The sequence below is a fragment of the Geotrypetes seraphini genome, chromosome 3, assembly GCF_902459505.1.
Source record: "Geotrypetes seraphini chromosome 3, aGeoSer1.1, whole genome shotgun sequence".
In the NCBI taxonomy this organism is placed as follows: Eukaryota; Metazoa; Chordata; class Amphibia; order Gymnophiona; family Dermophiidae; genus Geotrypetes; species Geotrypetes seraphini.
The window spans coordinates 54,910,901-54,936,310 of record NC_047086.1 but is presented as its reverse complement, the minus strand read 5'-3'; the positions used below and the strand labels follow the sequence as shown (position 1 = coordinate 54,936,310).

The window sequence follows — 25,410 nt, the reverse complement described above, 5'->3', positions numbered from 1 at the left end:
GGAATAGAAGTCAGTAATGTAATGTAATGTAAGTAGGTATGTTTGTTTAACATTTTATGCTTGTTACTATGGAAACTGTATAGGTAATATACGGTATATAAATAATTTCTTATATCCCGCAACCTTTCCAAATTAGATTTATTGCAGGTCATGATATTAAGAAATAAAAATAAAACCTAATTGTTTGTTAATCCAAATTTAGGGCTCCTTTTACTAAACTTCGGTAGAGATTTTTATCGCAGGCCAGCGAGGTAAAAGCTCTAGTGCTCATTTAGTTTCTATGCGCATCAGAGCATTTACCTCGCAGGCCAGCAGTAAGAAGCTCTACCACGATTTAGTAACAGCCAGCGTTAGTATATAAAAACAATTTAACCTCCCTTTACAAAACCGTAGCGCAATTTTTAGCATCAGCCAGGGCGGTAACAACTCTTGACGCTCATCGAAATTCTTTGAGCGTCGGAGCTGTTACCGCCATGGCCGACGCTAAAAACCATGCTACGGTTTTGTAAAAGGGAGGGTTAGTGTTATAAGAAATAATGCATAAATGTGTCAATTTCTAGAAGATAAGACCCTCAGTCTTCATTCACTGCACCCCAGTAGACATCTGTGGTATCTCTCAATCATGATTCTTTGAGAATTTTCTTATTTCTCTGTCCCTCTTCACATTGCTCACCACACCCCAGGGCTTTTAAGTCCTAATGCTACTAAAATAATTAATATGCAGGTCTCAATTCTTTTGTTTTGAATTAATAGGGAATTTTTTTAAACATACAAATTAGTTTGGGGATTTTTTTGTTACTAAATCTGTATAATTCTGATTAAATTCTGGAGTGATATGAACCCAATTTCTGGATCCTGTAACTGGTACAGTCACTTTTGTGACATCAAACCTATTAAACACTTGCCACACACACAAACACCCCCAACTCAATATTAAGATCATGGGAGATCACAGGTCCATGGCAAACCTGGAAATTCAATGCCAGCACTGTATCTGTCAATCAGCATTGAATTTCCAGCCTAGATTTAGATGGCCGAGCCAGCTAGCTAAGTCTAAACAGCCAAAGAAATACAGTACCACCTTTTTAGGTGGCTCTATCTGGCAGTCGAATTTAGCCACTGAATATTGGTGGTGACCAAATGATCACATGATATATGTTCACCGGCCAATCCACTAAGCTGGATATAGTTATTGTAAGCTGGTATGACCTTTTGCACTAGCAGGGTATCAAATAATAAACATAAAGAAACATATTCAGCAGGAGAAAGCCACCTATCTCCTGCTGAATATTGCAAGATAGCCGGTTATATACTATTTATCAGGCTGAGAGTCGTTCCCAGTGAGCTAAATAGCGCTGTTTTCTGTGGTTTATGCCAGCAAGCTCAGATCATTACAGAAGGTATTAAATTCTTACAGCAAAACGTTGAAAGGACATGTAAACAAAATTCCTATCACTGAGGTGTTCAAACGTATAATCGCCACGCTCTAATCTATTATAATCTGTCAAAAATGTTTCATTCTGATGAGGGGATTAGTAAATAAGTCAAAATGTCAATTTTCATTTTCACACACTGCTGCTTCCTGAGTCACAGACCTGTATCTAGATTCATACACTGCATGCCATTAAATATATGGTTCAGCAGATTAGCTGAACAACAGAAGCTACTAGTCTTACTACTGTGACTTTAATCTGCATCTGTACCACAAAAACACAGGAGATCAATTTTGTTGCTGCGTAACCTCTACCATATACCAATTGTACCGACAAGGAAGAAAACATGTTTCAGCATACAAGGCGGGGGTGGGGGTGGGGAGGGGAGAGATATGAAAATAAGTGAGAGAAAAAAAAAAGTCACAGCATAATTCCTCAGACTTGCTTTCTGCTCTGCTAAGAATGCCAACGATACCTGAAGCTTTCATGGAGCCTAGCATTCGCTTTTGGTTTCACTTACAAACATACCGTGTTTCCCCAAAAATAAGATACTGTCGTATTTTATTTTTGGGCCCCCAAAATGCACTAGGTCTTATTTTAGGGGAAACTGCCCAATCACAAACCCACATATATTCAAAACTCGAATAATCCAGATAACTCAATCATAAATATCTCTGGCAATATGTTTATAAATGTGTAATTTCTTTATCTGGTATATAGTCCATATATATTCAAAACTCGAATAATCCAGATAACTTAATCATTCTACTCTCCTTGGAAGCCTCAGCCCCACCACTGGGATATAAAATTTTGAAATAAATAAATGAATTTTATTTCTAAGGCGATATTGTCTATAGAGAAGTTTATTTTATTTACTATTTGTTTTGACCCAACAGTTTCCTTTTGCTTCTTTAGCTTGCAGGTTATATAAAAAAAAATGTCTGCTGGTTTATTGTGCTCTAGGTTACCATGCATTTCCATACACTCTCCTGTCTATAGTCCACAGTTCCAGCAAGAATCCTCATAAGAACATAAGATTTGCCCTGCTGGGATAGACTGAAGATACATCAAGCCCAGTATCCTGTTTCTAACAGTGGCCAATCTAGGTCACAAGTATTTGGCAAGATTTCCAAAAGAGAAAAAGCCATAGTCCCTAGGTCTGCTCAGAATTCTCATCCCTCTCTAGAACGTCACTGGATGCTGCCACAGCAGTCCACTATATCCTCCCTCTCTCCCGCCAACCTTTCAAAGCCCGATGGCAGAGCTGGTGATTAGAGTAAAGCACTGCTGGCATGCTAGCCAGTTCCAGTCTTTCGTGGTATCTTTAGTCCCTGCTACACCGGAACAAGAAGTTACATCAGCTGTTCCGGTGTAGCAGGGACTGAAGAGACTGGAGCTGGCTAGCCTACCGACAGTGCTCTGCTTAAATTGCTAGCACTGTCAGCAAGCAATGAAAGGCTAAGGAGGAGAAAGAGAGCTGACCATGTGGGGAGTGAAGGAGGAAGGAGAAAGACAAGACCTGACCATGAGGGGGGAGAGGGAGGAGAGAGAGAGAGAGAGATACCTGACTGGGAAAGGAAGGGAGGAGAGAGAGATACCTGACCAGAGGTGGGAGGAGAGAGAGAATAGGAGCCCAGGAAGATTTGCTGAGAGAAAGAGGTATAGATGGGGGAGTAGAGTGATGTTTGAAAGAGCCAGATTCTAGAAATAGGGATGTAAAAAGCAAGGGAGATGGTGACAGGAGAGAAATGGTGAGCACAGAGTGGTAGGGAGAGGGAGGGGAGAGGAGGGAAGGGAAGAGAGAAAGGAAGAGAGGGTACCCATGTAAAGGAACTGAAAGGAAAGGAAGGGGAGGGAGATGCTGGTTGATGATGCCCATGAATGGTAGGGAAGAGAAAAGAAAGGACCGAAACTAGACGGATTTTAAAAGGAGGAAGCACAATAAAAATGTTGATCGTAAAAGATGGATATAGGGCAGGAAGTAAAGAGAAGAAAAAAAGAAAAATAGTGAATAGACAGAGCACAGGAAAGCAGAACCACAGATGCAGAATGAGATGATTAGAAATATAAAATCACTAGACAACAAAGGTAAGATAAATTATTTGTAGTTTAGTAAGGGGAGGGAGATATACCACCTTTCTATGGGACAAGAGAATTGAAATGTGTCAGTTTTGAGAATTTACATGTGCTATGTACATATTGCACTATACAGGAGGAAATGTGAAGGGGCACTTTATGCAATTAATCATGCAATTAAAAATTTTAATCATGATTAATCATGCGATTAAAAATTTTAATCGATGTACAGCACTAATATATATATATAGAGAGAGAGAGAGAAAACATTGACAACCATAATTAGATGGAATTTTTTTTTTTTTTTTTTTAAATACAGCTGACATACAAAGCACAACAAGCAAAGAAAGTACTTACTGGTAATCCTCTTGGTCCAAGTGGGCCTACTTCACCCGGAGGTCCCTGCTCACCCTGTTTTCATGAAGACAAAAGAGTGAACTATGCAAGCCCAAACAAGTATATTCAAACATGAACAAAACACTTAGAAAACACAGAAATCTTACAGGTTTACCAGAACGTCCCATCACACCAGGAATGCCAGGACCACCAGTATTACCCTGTTAGGAAACATCAGGAAAGAAAACAACTAAGACAATCTTTGGAAAAAAAATGCACAAGAGTCTAGAACCTGCTACAGTCAATAGGTGTCAAACTTCCAGTGCCAATCATGAAAAGCAAACATTCTTCCCTCTAAGCTGAGCAGGTGTCCTCCAACAGCACTGCTACCAGTAGGGGGTGATGCTTCAGTATTGTGTTTTCAATCACTAAGGACAGGCAGGTTCTCTGGAGACTGAAAGAGTTTGCCGGGTTTTCAGTATTAAAAATATGATAGTGATACAGCATCCCCCACTGGCAGGACTGAAGGGGAGGACTCCCACTCAGCTTAGAAATAAATTAGTAGTAGTTTATAAAATGGATGTTTATGCTGTACATCACCTACACATGGACATCCATTTCTCAAGTATTTCAGAACAGGCTGTACGTTGGTAAGATCCTGTTCTAAAATACAAACATTACCAATGATGTATTGATTTGGACATCCTAAGCTGGACGTCCTTTCTCATAAAATGCCTTTCTAAATAAATGTGGCAATTTGGAGCAGACTTAGAAGAGTGAATAGGTACACAATAATAGACCAGCACAAGATATTATAAAACAGAGTTACCTAAGAGACAGTCCCACAAGCACAACGAAATGGAAAAATCCCATTGATTAACCATTGTATTGTTCTATTTGTCTTATTGATCTATATATGCATTTGGTTGTACTCCAAATTATAAATCCTTTCAAATAAATAAAATTCCTTATTCTCTTATAATTATTCAGATAGCTATTTATAATGGGTATCTGGCACACAGGCAATCCAAGTAATATTGCAACTAGCTATAAACCTAGCAGTAATCAGAAACTGATGGGTGTTGCTATATTTAATCATCAGATGATAGGGTTTTATATAAGAGCTAAAACATGGTACATAGTACTGTTTATACTCGAATATAAACTGAGATTATTGGGCCAAATAAATAGCCCCAAAATGGGGGGGGTCTCGGTTTATATTTGAGTCCCCCCCTACTGCAGGCCTCCCCCAGACCTGCCATAAACCCTGATGGTCCAGTAGTGAGCCATGACAAGAGGTATCCCTCCTGCCTCCTGTGTCACAAACGACTCTAAAACATCCTACTTCCCCTCCCCACCGCCCTTCCCAGACCTCTAGAATGCCTACTTTGAAAGTCCAGCAGTGAACCAGGGCAGGAACGATCTTCCTACACTCCTGCAGCATGCGAGCTGCTATCTAAAATTGCTGCCACGAGTTCTCGCAGTTTTCCACAGAAACCCGCGGCAGCCATTTTAGATAGCAGCTCAAACAAGGCAGGAGCGTAGGAAGATTGTTCCTGCCCTGGTTCACTGCTGGACCATCAGGGCTTTCAAGGTAGGCTTTCTAGGGGTCTGGGAGGCAGGAGGGAGGTGGGAATTTTAGAATCAGCCGGGACAGGAAGGATCCCTCCCCTTGAATATAAACCCTCAGTTAACCCTCCAGTTAACCTCCCCCCCCCTTTTAGGAGAAATAAAGTTACTGGTTTATATTTGAGCATATACAGTACTTGATTTCAAACATGCTGACTTTAGTAAAATGAGGAAGTACTTGAAGAATCAACTGACAGGATGGGTAGACATAGAAGAAGTAGAAGGGCAGTAGCCAAAGCCAAAAGGAGCTATTAATACAGCATTAGATCTTTCACTAAGAAAGGTAAACAAAAGGAAGAGAAAAAGAATACCTTTATGGTTCTCCAAGTGGCTGAAAAATATTAAGGTAAAGAGGTGGTGGTCAGGAAGTACAGAACGCAATAAGAAGCAGAAAGAAAAGATTACCAAATAGGACTCAAAGAAGTAAAGTGAAATACAACTAGCAAAAGCACAGGTGGAAAAAAAAAAGGTTGATGATGTAAAGAGAGGTTACAAGACTTTTTTCAGATATGTTGGAGAAAGGAGGAAAGTTATAAACATACATAATTATAAAACTGAAAGATGCTGGGACTTGCTATATAGAGAGTGATGAGGAAAAAGTAGATGTGCTAAACAAGTACTTCTGTTCTGTATTCATGGAGAAAAATCCTGGAGAAGAACCACCAATATCTGCCAACGATATATATGAAAATGGAGTAGATATTGCACAATTCACAGAAGAAAGAGTTTATACACAGAAAACTCAGAGAAATCGAAGTGGGACCCCTTAAGGATTTGTTCAATAGATCTTTGGAGACTGGAGTGGTTCTGAGAGATTGTAGAAAAGTGAATGTAGTCCGTCTTCATAAAAAGTGGGGACAAGGAAGATGTGGGAAACTTCAGGCCAGTAAGTCTCACTTAGTAGTTTGAAAACTAATTGAGACGCTGCTGAAGAAAAGGATAGTGAACTTCCTAGAAGCCAATGGGTTGCAAGATCTGAGATAGCATGGTTTTGTCGTGCTCGAGTCCTAGCGACTTGATGAATTGTGGATCTAAAAAGAAATCGGTTTTGTGCTAATCCAGAAAGATCCTCCAGTGTCATCCCCATGGTTGTTTTCAATGTGCCCAGCCATCTGATTGCAGGTCGCCCTCTTTGCCTAGTTCCTTCAATCTTCCCAAACATGATGTCCTTCTCCAGTGATCTCTCTCTCTCTCTACTGATGATGTAACCAAAATAAGGCAGTCGTAACTTGATCATTTGGGCTTCAAGTGACAGCCATTTTGATCTCTTCCAGAATCAGATTTGTTAGTTCTTCTGGCAGTCCACAGCAAATCAATTCTGGAGAAGCATGGTTTTACCAAATGAAAATCATGCCAAATGAATCCAATTGAACTCTTTGGCTAGATAACCAAAAGACACGAGCTAGATATAATCTACTTAGATTTCAGTAAAGCATTTGATGTGGCTCCTCATTGGAGGCTCTTTAATAAGTTGAAGTTAGGGGGCTGAAGTTAGGAGCCAAGGTGGTGAACAGAATAGGAAATTAGCTGACTCACAAACAACAGAGAGTGGTGGAGAATGAACTTTATACGGAGGAAAGGAAGGTGAATAGCAGTGTACTTCAGGGGTTAGTACTGGGACTGATTCTATTTAATATATTTGTGAGCAACAATGGCAAAGGTTTATAAGGAAATGTTTATGTTTTTTGCGGACGACACAAATATCTGTCCAAATGGACACTACAGAGAAGTAGTAAACATGAAAAGGGATCTACAAAAATTAGAAGAATGTTCTAACGTCTAGCAGTTAAGATTTAATGCGAAAAACTGCAGAGCGATACACTTTAGATGGAGAAACCCAAAAGAGACGCATGAGATAGGTGGTAAGAAACTGACAAGCACGATTCAGGAGACAGACCTTGGGATGATACTGTCTTACAATCTCAGGGCAGTGAAATAATGTGACAAAGTGGTGGCTGTAGCAGAATGATGCAAATAAAGCTCCCCCTCCCGATTCGCGTGGATGGCTTCATCGACTTATCGATCGGAACTCCCAAGTCTCTTTCCTGGGAGGTCTCTCCAAGTACCACCCCGGACATCCTGTATTCGTGCATGAGATTTTTGTTACCAACATCATCACTTTACACTTATCCACGTTGAACTTGAGGATCTGAATATGTATACCCTAGAGGACAGAGGATTAGGGGAGTCATGATATAGACATTTAAATACCTGAAAGGTACCAATACACATAAAAATCTTTTCCAGTGGTGGGGAAGCAGTAGAACTACAGACATGGATTGGGATTACAAGGTGGTAGACTTAGAAGTAATGTCAGGAAGTATTTTTTTCATGAATAAGTTGGTAAATGACTGGAATTCCCTCCCAGAGGAGGTAGTAGAGATGAAAGTGATGGTGAGATTCAAAAACGTGTGGTATAAACACAAAGAATCCATATATGAAAAAAGGATGGAATCAAAATAAAAACATGTCAGTGCTTAGATAGCTATTCCAATAGACTTTCATAGACTTCTATGGTCTGTGTCGCAAATATGGCAAAACAGGGCAGACTTTTACAGTTGCTGTCCCAATTATGGATAGGCAGAAATGGGCTTTCATAGCAGCTCCAGTGCATGGGAAGTAGAACCAGTGCCGATCAGATTCCTATGGTCTATGACCCAAGGATGACAGGAACGGATTAAGAACAAATGTGCATTTTTTTGTGTCACAGTCATCTAAATATTGATAGCAAGTAAAATGTCAATTTGCAACATTTTTGCATTTCTGGTTTAATCAAATATTAACAATGAATGTGACTATCCAAAATTATAAAACCACTCTTAAATGGCTGTATTTTTTTTGCCAATATCATGGAGTAGCAGGTGCTGCTCTGGCTGCCTTATTGGGCAGACTACCTGCCATCATATATTACGTATGTTACTATGAAATGATAATTACCTTCTCACCGGGTATGCCTTTCAGACCAGGATTTCCAGGCAAACCCTAAAAAATAAATACATATGTTAGTGACATTATTTGTAATATAACTGCAGTGATATTTTAGCTACAGTTTCAGCTGATTTTGTACTGGTATTTTATAAAGACACTTGAGGCAACTATGAGGACTATTTTCAACATGACATCGGGTGGAGAAAATGAACATTTTCAAAACCGCAAAACATCTATCCTTAGGTTGTTTTTTTTAAATGACCATTTCTAGACATGTTCGCCCTTAAGTGCATCTAACTTTTGGTTAGAACAAACCATTGGGATGTAGTACGAGTCAGCAATTTTAGTAGACTGGCCAAACAGACATGCCAACAGAGCAGTGGGCCACCCTACGGGGCACTGCAGTGAACTTCACATAAAGGGTCCCAGGTACACATTTCACCATAGACCCCTTAAATTGTATGGGGAGCCCTCCAAACTCCACCCAAAACCTACTGGACCCACCTGTGTACCACCCCAATAGCCCTTATGCCTGCAGATATCACCTACATGTCAGTATAGAAGGGTTTTGGTGGGCACACACTTTCTACCACAAATGCACTAGTTAGGGGTAGGATATGGGCATGGGTCCCCATCACTATGGTCTACTGCACTGACTACCAGGCTACTCCAGACACTTACTTCCTGCTCCACTAGGACTGGCCATAATATCAGCAGCTGTCATAGAGAGAGGTACAGTATGTACTGTTTCTTTCACATCTTTGGGGAGTGGGAGGGGTCAAAGACCACTAGGGGAATGTGGGGGAACCATGCTTTCAAGTCTCCAGTAGTCATCAAGTTAGTCTGAGAACCTTTTTGCACTTATTCATTTTTAGAACAGGTCTAGCCCCAAACATCTAAATGGTGCCCTGAACATTTTGTAGAATGTTTGATTATCGCCGCTAAATATCCAAGTTCTAAGTCCGTCCTAATTCCCCCCAAAACACCCCCCCATGAAATTTAGACACTCTGCTGAGAAACGGCATAGAAAACTGTCAAGTAGGTTCTGAAAATAGCAATTTAGAAGTTTTGATGATCCAAACGTCCAAGTGCCACTTTATGACGTCTTTTGGATGTTTTTCTTTTTTTGGAAAATGAGCCCCTATGTGTCTTCATAAATAGGCATCTACTTGGCCTCCCAGACTAAGTAACTTGTTATATAATTATCCTCTTATATGTTTACTTGCATATTTTTTTTTTATGTACATGCATCATAAGTCCATTCTTGGGAAAGCCAGTACACATATCTCACTGTATGCCTACTTTTATACATGCATATCCAGATACAATGTTTTCTAAACACGCTTTATATGCAGAAAATGCTGTATAAAATTACATACAAATGCCTGCCGCTAAGCCAGTCTTGTACCCATGCTACCAGTGTTTCTCCTAGCCCTAACGAGTTCATCTTGTTTAATAACCTACGGTGTGGAACACTATCAAACGCCTTACTGAAGTCCAGATACACTATGTCCAGGGACTCACCCTTGTCCAGTTTTTTTTGTTACCCAATCAAAGAAGCTTATCAGGTTGGATTGACAAGACCTTCCCTTTGTAAAGCCATGCTGGTGGGGATCTTTTAATCTTTCATCGTCCAGAAACGTGTCTAATCTCTTCTTAATCAATTTTTCCATGAGTTTACTCACTATTGATGTGAGACTCACCGGTCTATAATTTTTAGCCTCTAACCTACCTCCCTTTTTGTGGAGTGGGATAACGTTGGCAGTTTTCCAGTCCAGGGGTACTTTTCCCTTGCTTAAGAAAAGATTGGCTCTGCCAGGACATCACTCAATTCTCGAAGTACTCTAGGGTGTAGATTGTCCGGGCCCATAGCTTTGTTCACTTTTATTTTTGATAACTCACGGTAGACTTCGCTTGCAGTAAATTCCATGTCCCGGAATGGGTCTTCCGAACCCCCCCCCCCTTTTCTGTAGCTGAGGACCGGATCCTGGCGCTTCGCAGGTGAAGACTGAGCAGAAGTAGTTGCTGAGTATTTCTGCTTTGTCTGTGTCCGAGTCTGTAAAGTTGCCGTCAGATTTCTTTAGGTGCCCAATACCGCTTGTGTTCTTCTTCCTGTCACTAACATATTTAAAAAAGGATTTCTCCCTTTTCTTTACCTGCCTAGCTATGTTTTCTTCCATCCGGAGTTTAGCTTCTCTGACTGTCGTTTTAACTTTTCTGGATTTAGCCATATAGGTTTCTTTAGCTTCCGGTTGCTGTGATTGTTTGTAGGTAACGAACGCTTTTTTTTTTTTTGCTTTACCAGTTCTGAGATCTCCGCGGAGAACCACCGTGGTCTGTTGTTCCTGCGTCGTTTGCTCATGGTTTTTATGTATATGTTGGTTGCTTCTAGCAGGGTAGATTTCAGGGTTGACCATAGTTCCACTACAATGTCCGTCGTGCTTTGATTTTGCAGCACTGTGTAGACGTAGTCCCCCATGCTCTGAAAGTTAGTTCCTTTAAAATTTAGTACCTTACTCGACGTATTTGACGTAGTGGTTCCTTTCTTGAGGTGGAACCACACCATGTTGTGATAATAGAGAGCTGGAAGCGTTTGGCAAGAAAAACATCCACCTGCCCCTTTATGTCACCTTTTGGATGTTTTTCTCTTTTGAAAATGAGCCCTATAGTCTCCATTGTTAAGTATAACATTCAGTAAAGAGGAGTATCCACATCTGGCATATTGAAAATGATTACAAGCAACAACATCCCCTTCTGTGCTATCATTAATGATGTCACTCATGCTAGAAGCTATCTATTTACTTCTATGCTGGAGATTTGTATATTACCAGTATTTTCATGTAAGAAGTCTTCTCAGGCTTTTCCATGGCAACCCATAATAAACCAGCTTCTCCATGCCCTCTCTCTATTTTAATGGTCGCTATTATGTCCATAATGTAAAGAGTTACTCCTCCCTACTTTTTTCCTATTCTGTCTCTTCTGATGAGGCTACATCCTGGGATGTTCACATTCCAATCACGATTTCCATTATACCCAGGCTTATTGATTGAAACTACATTCAAGCCTGTCTCTGCCATTTTGACTTCCAGGTCAGTGATTCTGTTAACAACATTTCAAGCATTGGCACACATGGCTCTCAAAGATGATGCTTTTGAAATCCCCTCTTGATTTGCTTTTATTCCCTCTTTTTTACATTAACCATTTCATTTCCAACTCCCTCCACTCATACAGTATTTTTCATCTACCAGATATTACTGCATAGTTGATAAGAGCCTTTTATCCCTTCTGGGCTTACCCCATTTACCACAAATGCTTTAGTTTGTGGGGCAGAACTGCTTTTGCCTCACTCAAATGTTGCCCAGATGTCAACGCCCTTATAGTTGAAGGCGAAATTTCACTTTTATGCCTTCTCAGAGGTGCAACCATTCTGGAAACAGCATAGAGGGATAAAAGCCCAGAGTTGTTCTAGCTGTGTTCCCAACTGGGATATGCCAAGGAGAGGAGCTCAGTTAGTTCCTTAGATTTTTCAAGGCTCCAGTTTGGCCTTTTGCTTCTTTTTCTCTCACAATCAAGCAAGCTGAATACTCAAAGCCGGAAAGCCTCAAGCCCTGTAGAAGGTAGGCCCAAAAGAATTACCAATTTTCACAGTCAAGGAAAAAGGAGCACCCCTAAAGGAATTGTTAGTTGTTGGTCTCTTTCCTCTGCCTGTCGGCTGCATGCTATATCCTGGTGGCAGAGCTCTGCATCACAACTCACATCGCAGGGCAAAAGAAAAGGAGAACTACCACTTGTAGAGTGGACTAGGGACACACTGAGCAGATGGACACTCAGGCATGCTTCCTATCATGTTCATTTGGACAGGGATGCACAACAGCCAACAGAGCATAGAAATGGAGGCTTTTCCACAAGATGTATTCCTGTTGCTAACAATGAGGAGGAAACAAGTAGTACAGGACTGGAGCCAAGCTGGAAGGTGGAACCCATGTGGAGCTAACACAGCTGTGGGTAGGGAAAAGAGGACTCTTACATAAAACCAAAGAAAGAGCAAGCATGTCTAGCTCGAGAGGGGAATACAGTAGGAGACTGGAAGTGGGAATGATTTGTTATCCATCTTTAGAGAGCTATAAATATTATTGGTGCTGTGCCATGGTTACTTTACTCTAAAGTTGTTCGGTAAAGTTGAAATTTCAGTTACACAACAAAGTGTGCTGTGGACTTGTTTCTAAATCATTCTCTCATCAGATAGTGAAATGCAATGGATGTTCAGGTATCAAAAAAGCAATTTTATAAACTAGAAGTTACATGCATAAATATATAGAATACCAGCATATAAGCATGTATTTACAAGGAGGGGTATATACATGGGTGAAAAATGGGCAGAACATAGCTGGGCTCTCACTTAAGCTTATAACATTAAGTTGTGCATGTTTGTTTTGCATTGAGGTACCCATACTTATGCAAGCTCTGCAGCTGGTGTACATAAGTATGGATGCCTAAATGTAACCTGTTGCTAAAATCGTCTGTAGTATCTGAAGACTGGAGGGTGGCCAATGTTACACCGATTTTTAAAAAGGGCTCCAGGGGAGATCTGGGAAATTACAGACCGGTAAGCCTTACTTCGGTGCCAGGCAAAAAGGTAGAAACGATTATAAAAAATAAAATTGTGGAACACGTAGACAAACATGATTTAATGAGACAGAGTCAGAATGGGTTCAGACGAGGGAGATCTTACCTCACAAATTTGCTTGACTTCTTTGAATGTGTGAATAAACATGTGGATAAAGGTGAGCCGGTTGATATAGTGTATCTAGATTTTCAGAAAGCTTTTGATAAAGTTCCTCACGAGAGGCTCCTGAGAAAATTAAAGCATCATGGGATAGGTGGTAATGTTCAGTTGTGGATTAGGAATTGGTTATCGGATAGAAAACAGAGGGTAGGGTTAAATGGTTATTTTTCTCAAAGGAGGAGAGTAAACAGTGGAGTGTCGCAGGGGTCTGTACTGGGACCGGTGCTATTTAATTTATTAATAAATGATCTAGAAATTGGAACGACGAGTGAGGTGATTAAATTTGCAGATGACACTAAACTGTTCAAAGTTGTTGAAACACATGCAGATTGTGAAAAATTGCAGGCAGACCTTAGGAAATTGGAAAACTGGGCAACCAAATGGCAGATGAAATTTAATGTGGACAAATGCAAAGTGATGCACATTGGAAAGAATAACCTGAATCTAGGGTCCACCTTGGGGGGTTAGCACCCAAGAAAAGGATGTGGGTATCATTGTAGACAATACGATGAAACCTTCCACCCAATGTGTGGCGGCAGCCAAAAAAGTAAACAGGATGCTAGGCATTATTAAAAAAGAGATGGTTAACAAGACTAAGAATGTCTTAATGCCCCTGTATCACTCCATGGTGCGACCTCACCTGGAGTATTGCTTTCTATTATGGTATCCTTATCTCAAAAAAAATATAGTGGCACTAGAAAAGGTTCAAAGAAGAGCGACCAAGATGGTAAAGGGGATGGAACTCCTCTCGTATGAGGAAAGACTAAAACAGTTAGGGCTCTTCAGCTTGGAAAAGAGATGAGTGAGAGGAAATAGGATTGAAATCTACAAAATCCTGAGTGGAGTAGAACGGGTACAAGTGGATCAATTTTTCACTCCGTTAAACAGAAAAAGAACATTGTTATTTTTAAAACAACAAAATGCGGATATCTGCTATATCCAAGAGACACATCTGTCAGATATAGAATCTAAAAAACGAAAGAGGATGGGTCAAACATTGTTTTTTCTCCCCAGCTGTTGGTAAAAAGGCTGGTGTTGCTATTTTAGTGAATAGGAAATGCACTGCTTTGTTTAAATTAAAGGTTTCAGATCCTTTAGGAAGATGGGTACATGTGGAAATGAGCATGGGGAATACTACAATGGCACTTTTTAATGTATATGCCCCTAATTCGAACCAAAATGAATATTTTAAGACTCTACAACAACTGATACTCCCACTGGCTGCCTCTAATTTAGTGGTGGCTGGGGATTTTAATGCTGTTATGGATCCTTTGATGGATAAAAATCCTAGTAAAATCATGAAATCATTAGGATTAGATAATTTCGCACAGTCTTATGGTTTGGAAGATATTTGGCGATTACTTCATTTTGATAGTCAGTAATTTTCTTTTTGCTCCCATGTTCATAAATCCTTTTCAAGAATAGATTACATTTTTGTTTCAAATCAATTAGTACAACAGGTAACACAAGCCGCCATAGATCCACTCATTTTGTCGGATCATGGAGGGGTGTGGATTGAACTCAAAATTGTTGATCAAGATAATAGTAGACCTGTATGGAGATTTGATAATACATTGCTTGCAGATCCAACATTTTGTGAAAATTTTCAAGGCAACCATGAGAAGTCAAATTATCTCTTTGTCGGCTTATCTTAAGAAACAGGTCAAAAGACAATTTTCCAATTGGGAACAAGAAATTAAACTGTTAGAGTCAAAATTGATTGATAAATGGGAATATTCTACGTTACAGGACCTTTTAAAAGCTAAAGGTAAATTTAATGAGATTTCATCTAAATTGGTAAGAAAGGATTTATTTTCTCAACAAGCTTTGTATTATGGAAACTCAAATAAGGCGGGAAGAGTATTGGCAAACTATCTTAAAGCGAAAAAAAGGAAGACAAAAATAATTGCCATTAAAGATGAGAAACGTGGTACTTATGCTCAAGTTGAACCTATTTTAAAACAATTTTTAAAATTTTATAAATCTCTTTATTCTTCTGAGCCTTATTTAGACAAAGAAAAAGATGGTTTAGAGTTTTTGAAATTATTAGAGGGACCTAAAATTCCTGAACATATAAAAATAAGTTTAGAAGAGCCTATATCACTAAAAGAATTGCAAACAGCTTTGAAATCCCTTAGAGTTGGATCCGCTCCAGGTGGTGATAGTTTTACGGTACAGTTTTATAAGTCGTTTCAAAATACCCTATTGCCTTATTTATTAAATTTATATCAGACTCAACTAAATAAGGGTTGTATCACAGGCACTATGGCAGAATCTTTAACTATAGTTTTCCCAAAGCCAAATAAAGATCCCACTTTGGTTTCAAATTACAGGCCTATTTCTTTAATCAATGTAGATGGTAAACTTTTAGCTAAGACATTGGCTTTACGCTTGGCTAAGGCTCTCCCTTTTATTACAGGGTTTGTTGCTCAGAGACATTCCTCTAATAATACTAGATTGGCTTTTCATATGTTATATTTAACAAAAGCCATGAAAGATCCGTCCTTTTCTGTGTCCTTGGATGCAGAGAAGGCCTTTGATCGAGTAGAATGGACCTTCATGTATCAAGCAATGGAATGGTTTGGTATAGGTTCAGGATTTATACAAATGATTCAAACGTTATATAGTTCTCCTCTTGCTAGGTTATATATTAATTTTTCAGAACGCTTTAGTTTGAAGAGGGGGGTTAGACAAGGCTGTCCCCTATCTACTTTACTTTTTGATATTGTTTTGGAACCCTTGTTATTAGCTATTCAGCAAGTGAAGGAGATACAGGGTATTCCTTATTCAGATCGAGAATATAAAGTATCTGCATATGCAGATGATATTCTGCTTCATTTGAGAAATCCAGAAACAACCATTCCATGTTTACTTGATTTGAATGTGAAATTTGGAAAGTTTTCAGGATATAAGACTAATTGGAGTAAATCAGAAGTTCTTCCACTAAATGCACACTATACAAAAGGTTTATTTGATTCATTTTCCTTTATATGGAAGGAAGATGGACTAAAATATTTAGGAATTTGGATTAAAAATACCCTGGAAGACACAATGAAAATAAATGAAAAATCTTTATTACAGAAGGTAACAGAAATGTGTGAGCAATGGAATCCTTTACATTTATCTTGGTGGGGGAGAGTACAAACTGTTAAAATGATGATCTTGCCTGTGGTTTGTTACCAAATGGGTATGATACCAGTTTTTTTCCAGGGGTCTTTTTACAAAAAGTTGAATAGTATTCTAACAAAATTTATTTGGCTGGGTAAAATTGCTAGAATTGCTTTACTGTCTTTACAAAAGCCAATTACAGAGGGAGGGGTACATTTTCCCAATTTTTATAGGTATCATCAAGCCTATATTATGCGCCAAGGTATGTATTGGGTCCTCCCAGAGCCCATTGAAAATATCCCAGATTGGATATGGTTGGAATGGCGACTCATGTTTCCTCTGCGACTTTGCCATGTTCTTAGTATCAAAATGCCTAGGTTATATAAAGAAAACAGAATATTAGTTGATACATGGAAAACTTTAAGATATGTAAATAATCTAACACCTATTCAAATACATAAATCAACAAATCAAACTATTTGGCTAAACTCCAAGATTCAAATTGGCGGTTTTAAAATCATCTGGAAGCATTGGATGATGGCAGGAATACGTATGCTGGAAGATGTATTATCTAATGGTAAGTTGCTTGAGTTTTCACAGTTGCAACATAAATTTGGTCTTTGTAAATCACAAAGTTTTAGATGGTTGCAATTGAAGCAAGCCATTCAGGCAGGGTTCCCTGAATGGAAAAATCTCAATAATCAATATAGCTTGGAATTCTTATGCTTTCAGGTAGATTTCATGGGACACCAGGCCGCACAGTGGTATAAATTAATATCTGGACTTGTAAATAAAAAACTGGTCTTCGGGACATTTGGAGCATTGAGATCAAGCATCAAATTACTGCGTCTCAATGGACACGAATTTGGTCTTGGAGGATGAGATGTACAGTGTCTGCATCTATGAGACAAACTTGTTTTTTTCTTTTACATAGAGCTTTCTGGACCCCTGTTCGTTTACAAAAATTAGATAGCTCTAAGTCTAATAGATGTTGGCACTGTCATCTCGAGGCTGGGACATTAGATCATCTTTTATTCTATTGTCCATTTATATATTTTGGAAATCAATATGGACCCAAATAAATAGGTTGTTAGAAAATCCGGTGGCTTTGACATATGATACTATTTTATTTGGCATGTCAATGAGAGCGAAAAGTCAGATATCTTCAAATAAGAACAAGCTTTTATTTATTTTGACTGGAGTTGCCATTTAACAGATTACATTCAATTGGAAAAATCAGAACAGATTAAATTACAGTTTCTGGTGGAGTTCTGTATGTCATATATATAAAATGGAAAGAACATTAGCAATACAGAGAGGATATTTTGGTAAATTTCAAAAGGTTTGGGACCATTAACAAACTTTTGTAATGAGCAATAAACATTTTCCCATAATAAGATAATTTAAATGAGGGGATGGGAATGGGTGGGTGGGATGGTATTTTTTAATATTTTATTAAATCATATAATTTATAATATATGAATATTTTTGATGTATTAGGGATGGAAGAGTGGTTAAATTTCATGATTTTCAGATGATATTATAGCAAATCAAGTGATGTTTTACACTTCAAATGTTATTTCCTGTTACACTTGATGTAAGTTATAAAAACTAATAAATTTTTTTTTATAAAAAAATATAGTGGAACTAGAAAAGGTTAAAAGAAGAGCGACCAAGATGGTAAAGGGGATGGAACTCCTCTCGTATGAGGAAAGACTAAAACGGTTAGGGCTCTTCAGCTTGGAAAAGAGATGACTGAGGGGAGATAGGATTGAAATCTACAAAATCCTGAGTGGAGTAGAATGGGTACAAGTGGATCGATTTTTCACTCCGTCAAAAATTGCACAGACTAGGGGGATACTCGATGAAGTTACAGGGAAATATTTTTAAAACCAATAGGAGGAATTTTTTTTTCACTCAGAGAATAGTTAAGCTCTGGAACGCATTGCCAGAGGATGTGGTGAGAGCAGATAGTGTAGCTGGTTTTAAGAAAGGTTTGGACAAGTTCCTGGTGGAAAAGTCCATAGTCTGTTATTCAGAAAGACATGGGGGAAGCCACTGCTTGCCCTGTATTGGTAGCATGGAATATTGCTACACCTTGGGTTTTGCCCAGGTACTAGTGACCTGGATTGACCACCGTGAGAATGGGCTACTGGGCTTGATGCACCATTGGTCTGACCCAGTAAGGCTATTCTTATGTTCTTATGTTAAGTGCATCAGTAATAGGTTACACCAGTATTATATAATAGAATCATTGGACACCTAAATTGATCCCCCCAAAGTGCATAATTGTGTAGGGCCTTGCCTATCCTCCCTGTCCCCCACTCTCTGGACCCAAAAATTAAAAAAAAGAATTCTGTAGCCCTGTGAATCAACTCTCTACTTAGAGATAGTCTGGCTATAGAACCAGAACTCACGAGTGGACCCAAGCTGCATTTATATGTCTGTATGCCCATCCAGATTTGAATACATGGCTATGATTTACAGTGCCTTCCTTGGACAGATGAAAACCATTCATTACCTTGCTAAATATTCTACTCTGCCTAGGTGCATTCTCAGTCCACCTCAAACTCCAGTATATCCCAAACTTTCTTGGAATGGAGTGAAGGAGTAGCCTAATAGTTAGAGCAGTGCAGGGGTGGCTCAAGGCAATCTGCTGCCTGAGGCAAGGGATGAGCTGGTGCCACCCCCCATCCAAAATAGGGGTGGGGCAAGGGCTACCCCAACTTTTAGGCACAACTGACCATCTCCCTATAACAGCAGCTTCTTAGAGGGTAGTGGCTTCAGTAACACAGTAAATGACAGCAGAGCCTCACACACCACTCCTGTTAGGCCCGGATCACCCATGTTTAAAGCAAAACAGTAGATCCTGCCAGACAAACTCAAAAAACCATGTTTCTTGCCACACATACTATAACCTGCTTTTCAGCAAAAACACAAACAACAAAGAGCAAAATGAGAAAGAAAAGCTCAGTTTAACACACCATAATAAAATTAGTTACAGTATATGAGAGCTGGTTCATATCTCTCTCCAGCATCTTTCTCTCTCCAGCATCTCACCCTGCCCTCCACCCTATGTCCAACATTTCTCCTTCTCTCTTCTCCATGTATGTCTCCCTCCCCTCCACCATAGGCAGGATTTCTCCCTCTCGCCCCTTTCTACCTCTTTGTTGCATCTCCCTTCCTCTTCTCCAGCCCATTTTCAACAATTTTCCCTTTCCCCCATGAGCAGCAGCTTTCTATCTCTCCCTCCCATCCCCCTATGCAGAAGTTCTGGACCTGACCAACCCCCAAATCCCATCTCACTGTGACATTTTTTGCAACCTGCTCTGCCAGAGCTTCTCTCTGCTGCGTCATCAGTGATGTCATCAGTGATGCAGCAGAGGGAAGGCCTTGGTGGGCCATAAGAAGCCTATTCAGAGCTTTCTCTCGTTGTCGGCAGCCTTAACTTGCTGCTCTGCCAACGTCGGGTCTTCCTCCTGCTTTTGCGAATGCAGAAGCCAGCAGAGAGGAAGGTCCAATGCTGGCAGAGCAGTGAAATTCCCAGAACATGATGCAGACCCTGGGAGCACCCCCTTATGGTCTGCACCCGGGACAGACTGCTCCCCCCCTCGCTTGCCCCCTGGTATACCACTGCCCCCAAGTCCAAGATGCTGTTGAGGGAGCAAGCATCTTGCCGCCAGCCAGCCTATCCGCTGGTTGGCTCTCTCTGCTGCTCCCCTTCCCAGCATCTAATCTTTTCACTCTCTCCCCCCTCCCCGATTGGCATTTTTTTCCATCCCCCTCCCCCACATCTACCTTTAGATTTGGCAGCGGCGGTAGTGATTCACAGAGCATCCCTGCCAACCCCAGCATTTCTCTCCACTGTGGCCAGACCTAGCAGAAACAGGAAGTGGTCATAGAAAGTGAGCCACAGTAGAAAGAAGCACCAGGACCAGCAGAGCTGCTCTGTGAATCACTACTGCCACCAACAAATCTAAAGGTAGATGCGGGAGGGGAGGGAGGAATGGAAAAAAATGCCGATCGGGGGAAGAGGTTGAAAGATTAGATGCCGGGAAGGGGAGCAGCAGAGAGGGCAGGCCAGCAGGTAGGCTGGCCGGTAGCAAGATGCCGCTCCCTCAAGAGTGTCGCCTGAGACCACTACCTCAGTAGGCCTCATTATAGTGCTGCCCTTAGAGCAGTGGGTGGGGACCAGGGAAGCCAGGGATCAAATTCCACTGCCAATTTTTGTGATCCTAGGCAAGTCACTTAACTTTTCATTGCCTTAGACAGATTGTGAGCCATCTGGGATTAGGAAAATATGTGCATCTCTTTGATCTATTACTGAAAAAGTGTGGGCTAAGTCAAAAATCACTTTCTTTGCACCAATCTTTCAACCATGACTGATTTATTTCTGTGGAGAATTCTGATCTTTTATTTTCCAAAATGGTAACAAATTGAACTAATTCCAAGATCGTTTGCTATCTTCTTGAACTACTCTTAAATACTTACTATCTCAATGTTATTTCTTTATTTATTAAACAGCGTTCCTGGTCCAGAATCATTCAAAGCAGTGTGCAGAGTAGGTAATGATTCTACCACATTACCACATCAAAAAAAAGAATGAAAACAGGAAAACAAAAACAGTGTATTTGGTGCTCAGTGAACACAGGTCCCACTCCTTTCACATTTATTTGGCTAGCAACTGGATTTCGCCACCCCCTAAAAGCTTAGACATTCTAAATGTACCAAACCTTCCTCTCTCCTTGATTCAATCCTATCCTGCATCCTTCACTTTGGGGTCCTTTTATTAAGGCACGCTAACCGATTTAACGCACGCTAAACGCTAAGGCATCCATTATATTCTACGGGCGCCTTAGCATTTAGCACACAGTAAATTGGTTAGTGCACCTTATTAAAAGGACCCCTTTATGAAGTCCCCCATCAGAATGTGCTTTATTTCTCATTTCTTATAAATTTCCTTCAAAGTCCTATCTCTGAAGAATCTCCTCATCCATTTTTAACTCCTACTCCGCATTCCAAATATGTATAAAGATTTTTTTTTGAGGAACTGGATGAAGGAAGTGTCTGATCCATGCGAGAGGCTCTTCTGAAAACTACATTAAGACAGATTTCCCCCCCCCCCCCCTTTTCAGTAGGGCTAAAGCAGTAGCACTGGTGGAATTGTTCTCCCTTTAATTTTGTCCAGCCTCCAGTCAAGGAGATGCAGGTTAGCAGTGGTAGATCCAGAGGGTTCCTCTCAATGTCATGATAGTCAGCTAGCCTAAAACAAAGATGGGGTCAGGCAGTATCATCACATCTGGAACCCATATTAGTTATAAAGTAAAAACAGGGGTGTAGAGTGAAGAAACAGTTATTCCCAGCACATTAGCTCCAAAAGGTGGACTGTAAATGCAGGAAGAAGAAACTTTAAAGCTAGTTAGAATGGTGACGGGACGAGGGGGCGTGGCTTGGAGACGAAGGAGAATGGTCGGGTGACTGAACTGCTCTGTGAAAAAGGCTCAAATAAATAAAATATAGCTACAGAAAAACAGTTGAAATTCATTAAAAAGACGAGGATCAACAGCATAATGGCATCGGGTAAGCTGACAAAAGCTAACTCAGTAGGAGGAAGTAATAAAAGATCAAAAATAGAGCCGATAGCCCCCTCTAAAGTTCCATTGCCAACGGATGAGGCAGAAGATATTGACATTGTTAAGGAACTGCGCCAGATAAAGGAAATAGTTTTACAAAATGCAAAGAATATACAGGAAGTTAAAGAAGAGCTGGCAGGGCTTAAATTAAGTTTGAAGGTGGTGGATGTTAAAGTGGAGCAATTAGATAAGAGAGTGGAAAAAACAGAAAAAGAAATAGCTCATTGCAAGAGAGACTGTAAAGAAATAGAAATATTAAAGAGGGATCTTGAGGATGTTTCTAATCGCGAAAGAAGAAATAATTTAAGGCTGATTGGGATCCCGGAAGGGGTAGAAAAAAATAATCCTATTACCTTTCTTGAGCAATTTTTACCAAAAATTCTACCTCTGACAGTTAAATTTCCTCTGGAAATAGAGAGGGCGCACAGGGTCCCGACTAAAAGATATGATAATCAAAAGGGTCCGCGTCCTTTAATTTGTAAGCTGCTCCGTTATCAGCATGTGGAGGAAATTATAAGACTGGCAAAAGAAAATAAGACCTTGAAGTGCCAGGATTCTAAAATATATATAGTGCCAGATTTTGCAAAAGCAACAGCTCAAAAAAGGAAAAAATTGCTTGAATTGAGACCACAGCTTAGAGCGATTGGAGCAAGGTACGGTTTAATGTACCCAGCTATTATGAGGGTCACTTTTGCAAATAAAACTTCAAACTTTGATGATCCTTTGAAATTAAAAGAATTCTTAGAGCAATGTGAACAGCCTATGAATACATAAACTGAGACTAGAATTTAACAGAAGGATTGGAGTAAGAAATACTTTGATTCTGAGATGTTTTTTTTGTTTTTTTTTTCCTCTCTTCATTTGATTTTTTATTTGTTTTGATTGGTTTCTGATATAGAATATTTTATGGAGAATTGGACTTTGGGAGTTACAGTTAAAAATGGAACAGATTTGAATTGCTGATGGAACTGAATGGAAGGATGTGGATGCAAGGATTCTATGATGACATCATTCCACATGCTATGAATCTCAGGGATATTAATGTGAATGAACATTCTGATGTCTCTGATTGAGGTGGATATTAAAAGTTAAATATAAACTAAGAATGACTGGCTCTAATTGTTGAAATTAGGCTCCCTACAGAAGTTAGGGCAGTTTTAAGTAACATTTCCAGCCCTTTATCTGATATTGATGTTCCAGGCAATAAACAGCAATTTATAGGATCCTGCTATAGACTCTTTTTGAAGTGCTGGAATATATTGATGTCAGCTTTATAACATTCTTGACACTTTAGAATTGAATATAGTCTAGCTGAGGTCAAAGAGCACTTTATATTAATGGAAACACTCATGATTTCAAAGATTAAGGAAAGGGCGGTAGATGATGGAGATTTCCTTAAGTGCATAGGACACTTTACAGGAAAAGAGGTGGTTTAAACAGAAAAAGAATTGTATTGGATGATTACTTGAACTGCGCTAAAAAAGGAAAAGAATTTGGAAATATGAAGGAGACAGAAGCCTGATTGCAGATAAATCCTAAATTTTAAAGAGAATATAAACTTATTATAAAAAAATGCAAGTTGTTTGGAAGAAGAAGTGACTTGAAAGAAGTGAAAGAAAGATCAAGGAAAGTATGAGATGTAAAGGATAAAGCAGTATCTGAACAGGATTTAAGAATAATTTCACTATGAATTGACTGTAAAGCAAAGAACATCAGATTTCTTTTGGATTGACTCTTCAATGTATGAATGACTCTGTAGAAACATAGATGACAATTTAAATATAATGAAACTGGAAAGTGTGGTTGGATTTATTCAGACTTTTATATGACTATAATATATTAAAGGAACTGAAACTGTTTAGGGATTTTATGAAAAAAAAAAGGGAATGAACGATAAAAATGGATGCATAATAGTGATGAATTAGTTAAAACAAGCAGCTGATATAAAGACAAGAAGAATTGAAGAGATGGGGAGAAGCTGAATATGCTTGGAGAGTTTTTCTACACAAAGCGGAAGATTGATGAAATTGTTTATTTATGATATATAATGATATATTTTAATATCACTTTAATGTTTAAGGTTAAGAAGGTGATTTTAGATTAATTAAAGGGGGTATGCAATTAGAAAATTGAATAATTTATTAATATGTAATTGTTTTCACAGGAATACAATAATATTGATTTATTTATTTATAGTAAATTCAATTTAATATTAAAAGATATTGGTATATGAAAATGAGTTTGTTGGGCATGTGAGGGAAAGATTCTGAATTTATAGATGTTTTATAATTTAAGGATAAGTGTGGAGGGGAGTGAGGGTGGAAGAAGAAAAGGGAATGGAGGAAAAAAGGTGGAATAAGGGGGGGAAAAAAAAGAAAAAAAAAAGGGGAGGGAGGGGAAGAAAGGAAAAAAAAAAAAAAAAAAATTAAAATAAAAAAAAAAAAAAAAGGAAATTTGAACTTATTAGATTATTTGAAAGATATTATATTATATAATGTAGCTTATTAGGAGTGATAAATGATGTATATGGCAGAGCCTGAAGGGAGCTTTTTGTCACCTGATTATATATGAGCGTTTCCAAGTTTGCATTATTAATTGGGGGGGGAAGGGAGGGAGTAGGGAGGGGAATGGGAGGAAGAGATGTTGGTATAGTATTTATTAAAGATTTTGTGAATTGGGGGAAATATGTTGAAAGAGAGATAGGGAGGTGTTGGGGGGAAGGGGAACGAGATAATTTACAGTATGGATATAAGGAAAAAGAGTATAATATGATATTGAAGTGGAGATTCTTAGATATTAAATTTTTATTTGTGTAATGACTTTCAAAATATTTTCTTTAAATGTTAATGGCCTGAATCACCCAGTAAAAAGGAAAAAGGTAATGTCATATATCAAACAACAGAATATAGATATATGTTTTCTGCAGGAGACACATTTGTCTGGGATAGAGTCTATGAAACTGTCAGATAATTGGATAAAACAATGTTTATTTGCACCAGCGATAAAAAAGAAGGCAGGAGTAGCAATATTGATAAATAAAAAATGTCCAGCAACGTTTAATATGATTAAGGCAGATCCTCTAGGAAGGTGGGTACTTGTTGACATGAGCATGGGCAATAATACAATGGCGTTGTTAAATGTATATGCCCCTAATTCGAATCAAAGTGAATTCTTTAAGTCTCTACAACAATTAATTTTACCACTGGCTACTACTAATTTAGTGGTGGCTGGGGACTTCAATGCTGTTATAGATCCAATAATGGATAAAAAACCAAGTAGAATTATGAAATCAATGGGGTTAGATAATTTGATACAATCATGTAATTTAAAAGATATATGGCGTATTCTTCATTTTAATGATCGGGAATTTACATTTTGTTCACATGTTCATCAATCATTTTCAAGAATTGATTATATTTTTGCTTCAGATCAGATAGTACAGAAAGTTGTAAAAGCTGACATAGAACCAATAATAATATCT

At 39.0% G+C, this 25,410-nt stretch overlaps 1 protein-coding gene across 2 annotated transcripts in view; it reads right to left on the bottom strand.

Moving 5' to 3' along the window:
* Positions 1-25,410, bottom strand: part of COL9A1 (collagen type IX alpha 1 chain) — a 215,014-nt gene that overhangs the window by 61,435 nt on the left and 128,169 nt on the right. For both annotated transcript variants that reach the window (XM_033937800.1, XM_033937801.1), the window contains exons 26-28: positions 8,412-8,456; positions 4,013-4,066; positions 3,867-3,920 (exon numbers count right to left, since the gene is read on the bottom strand). In XM_033937800.1, the coding sequence (XP_033793691.1) occupies positions 3,867-3,920; positions 4,013-4,066; positions 8,412-8,456 (153 nt within the window). The remainder of the gene's footprint in view (positions 1-3,866; positions 3,921-4,012; positions 4,067-8,411; positions 8,457-25,410) is intronic.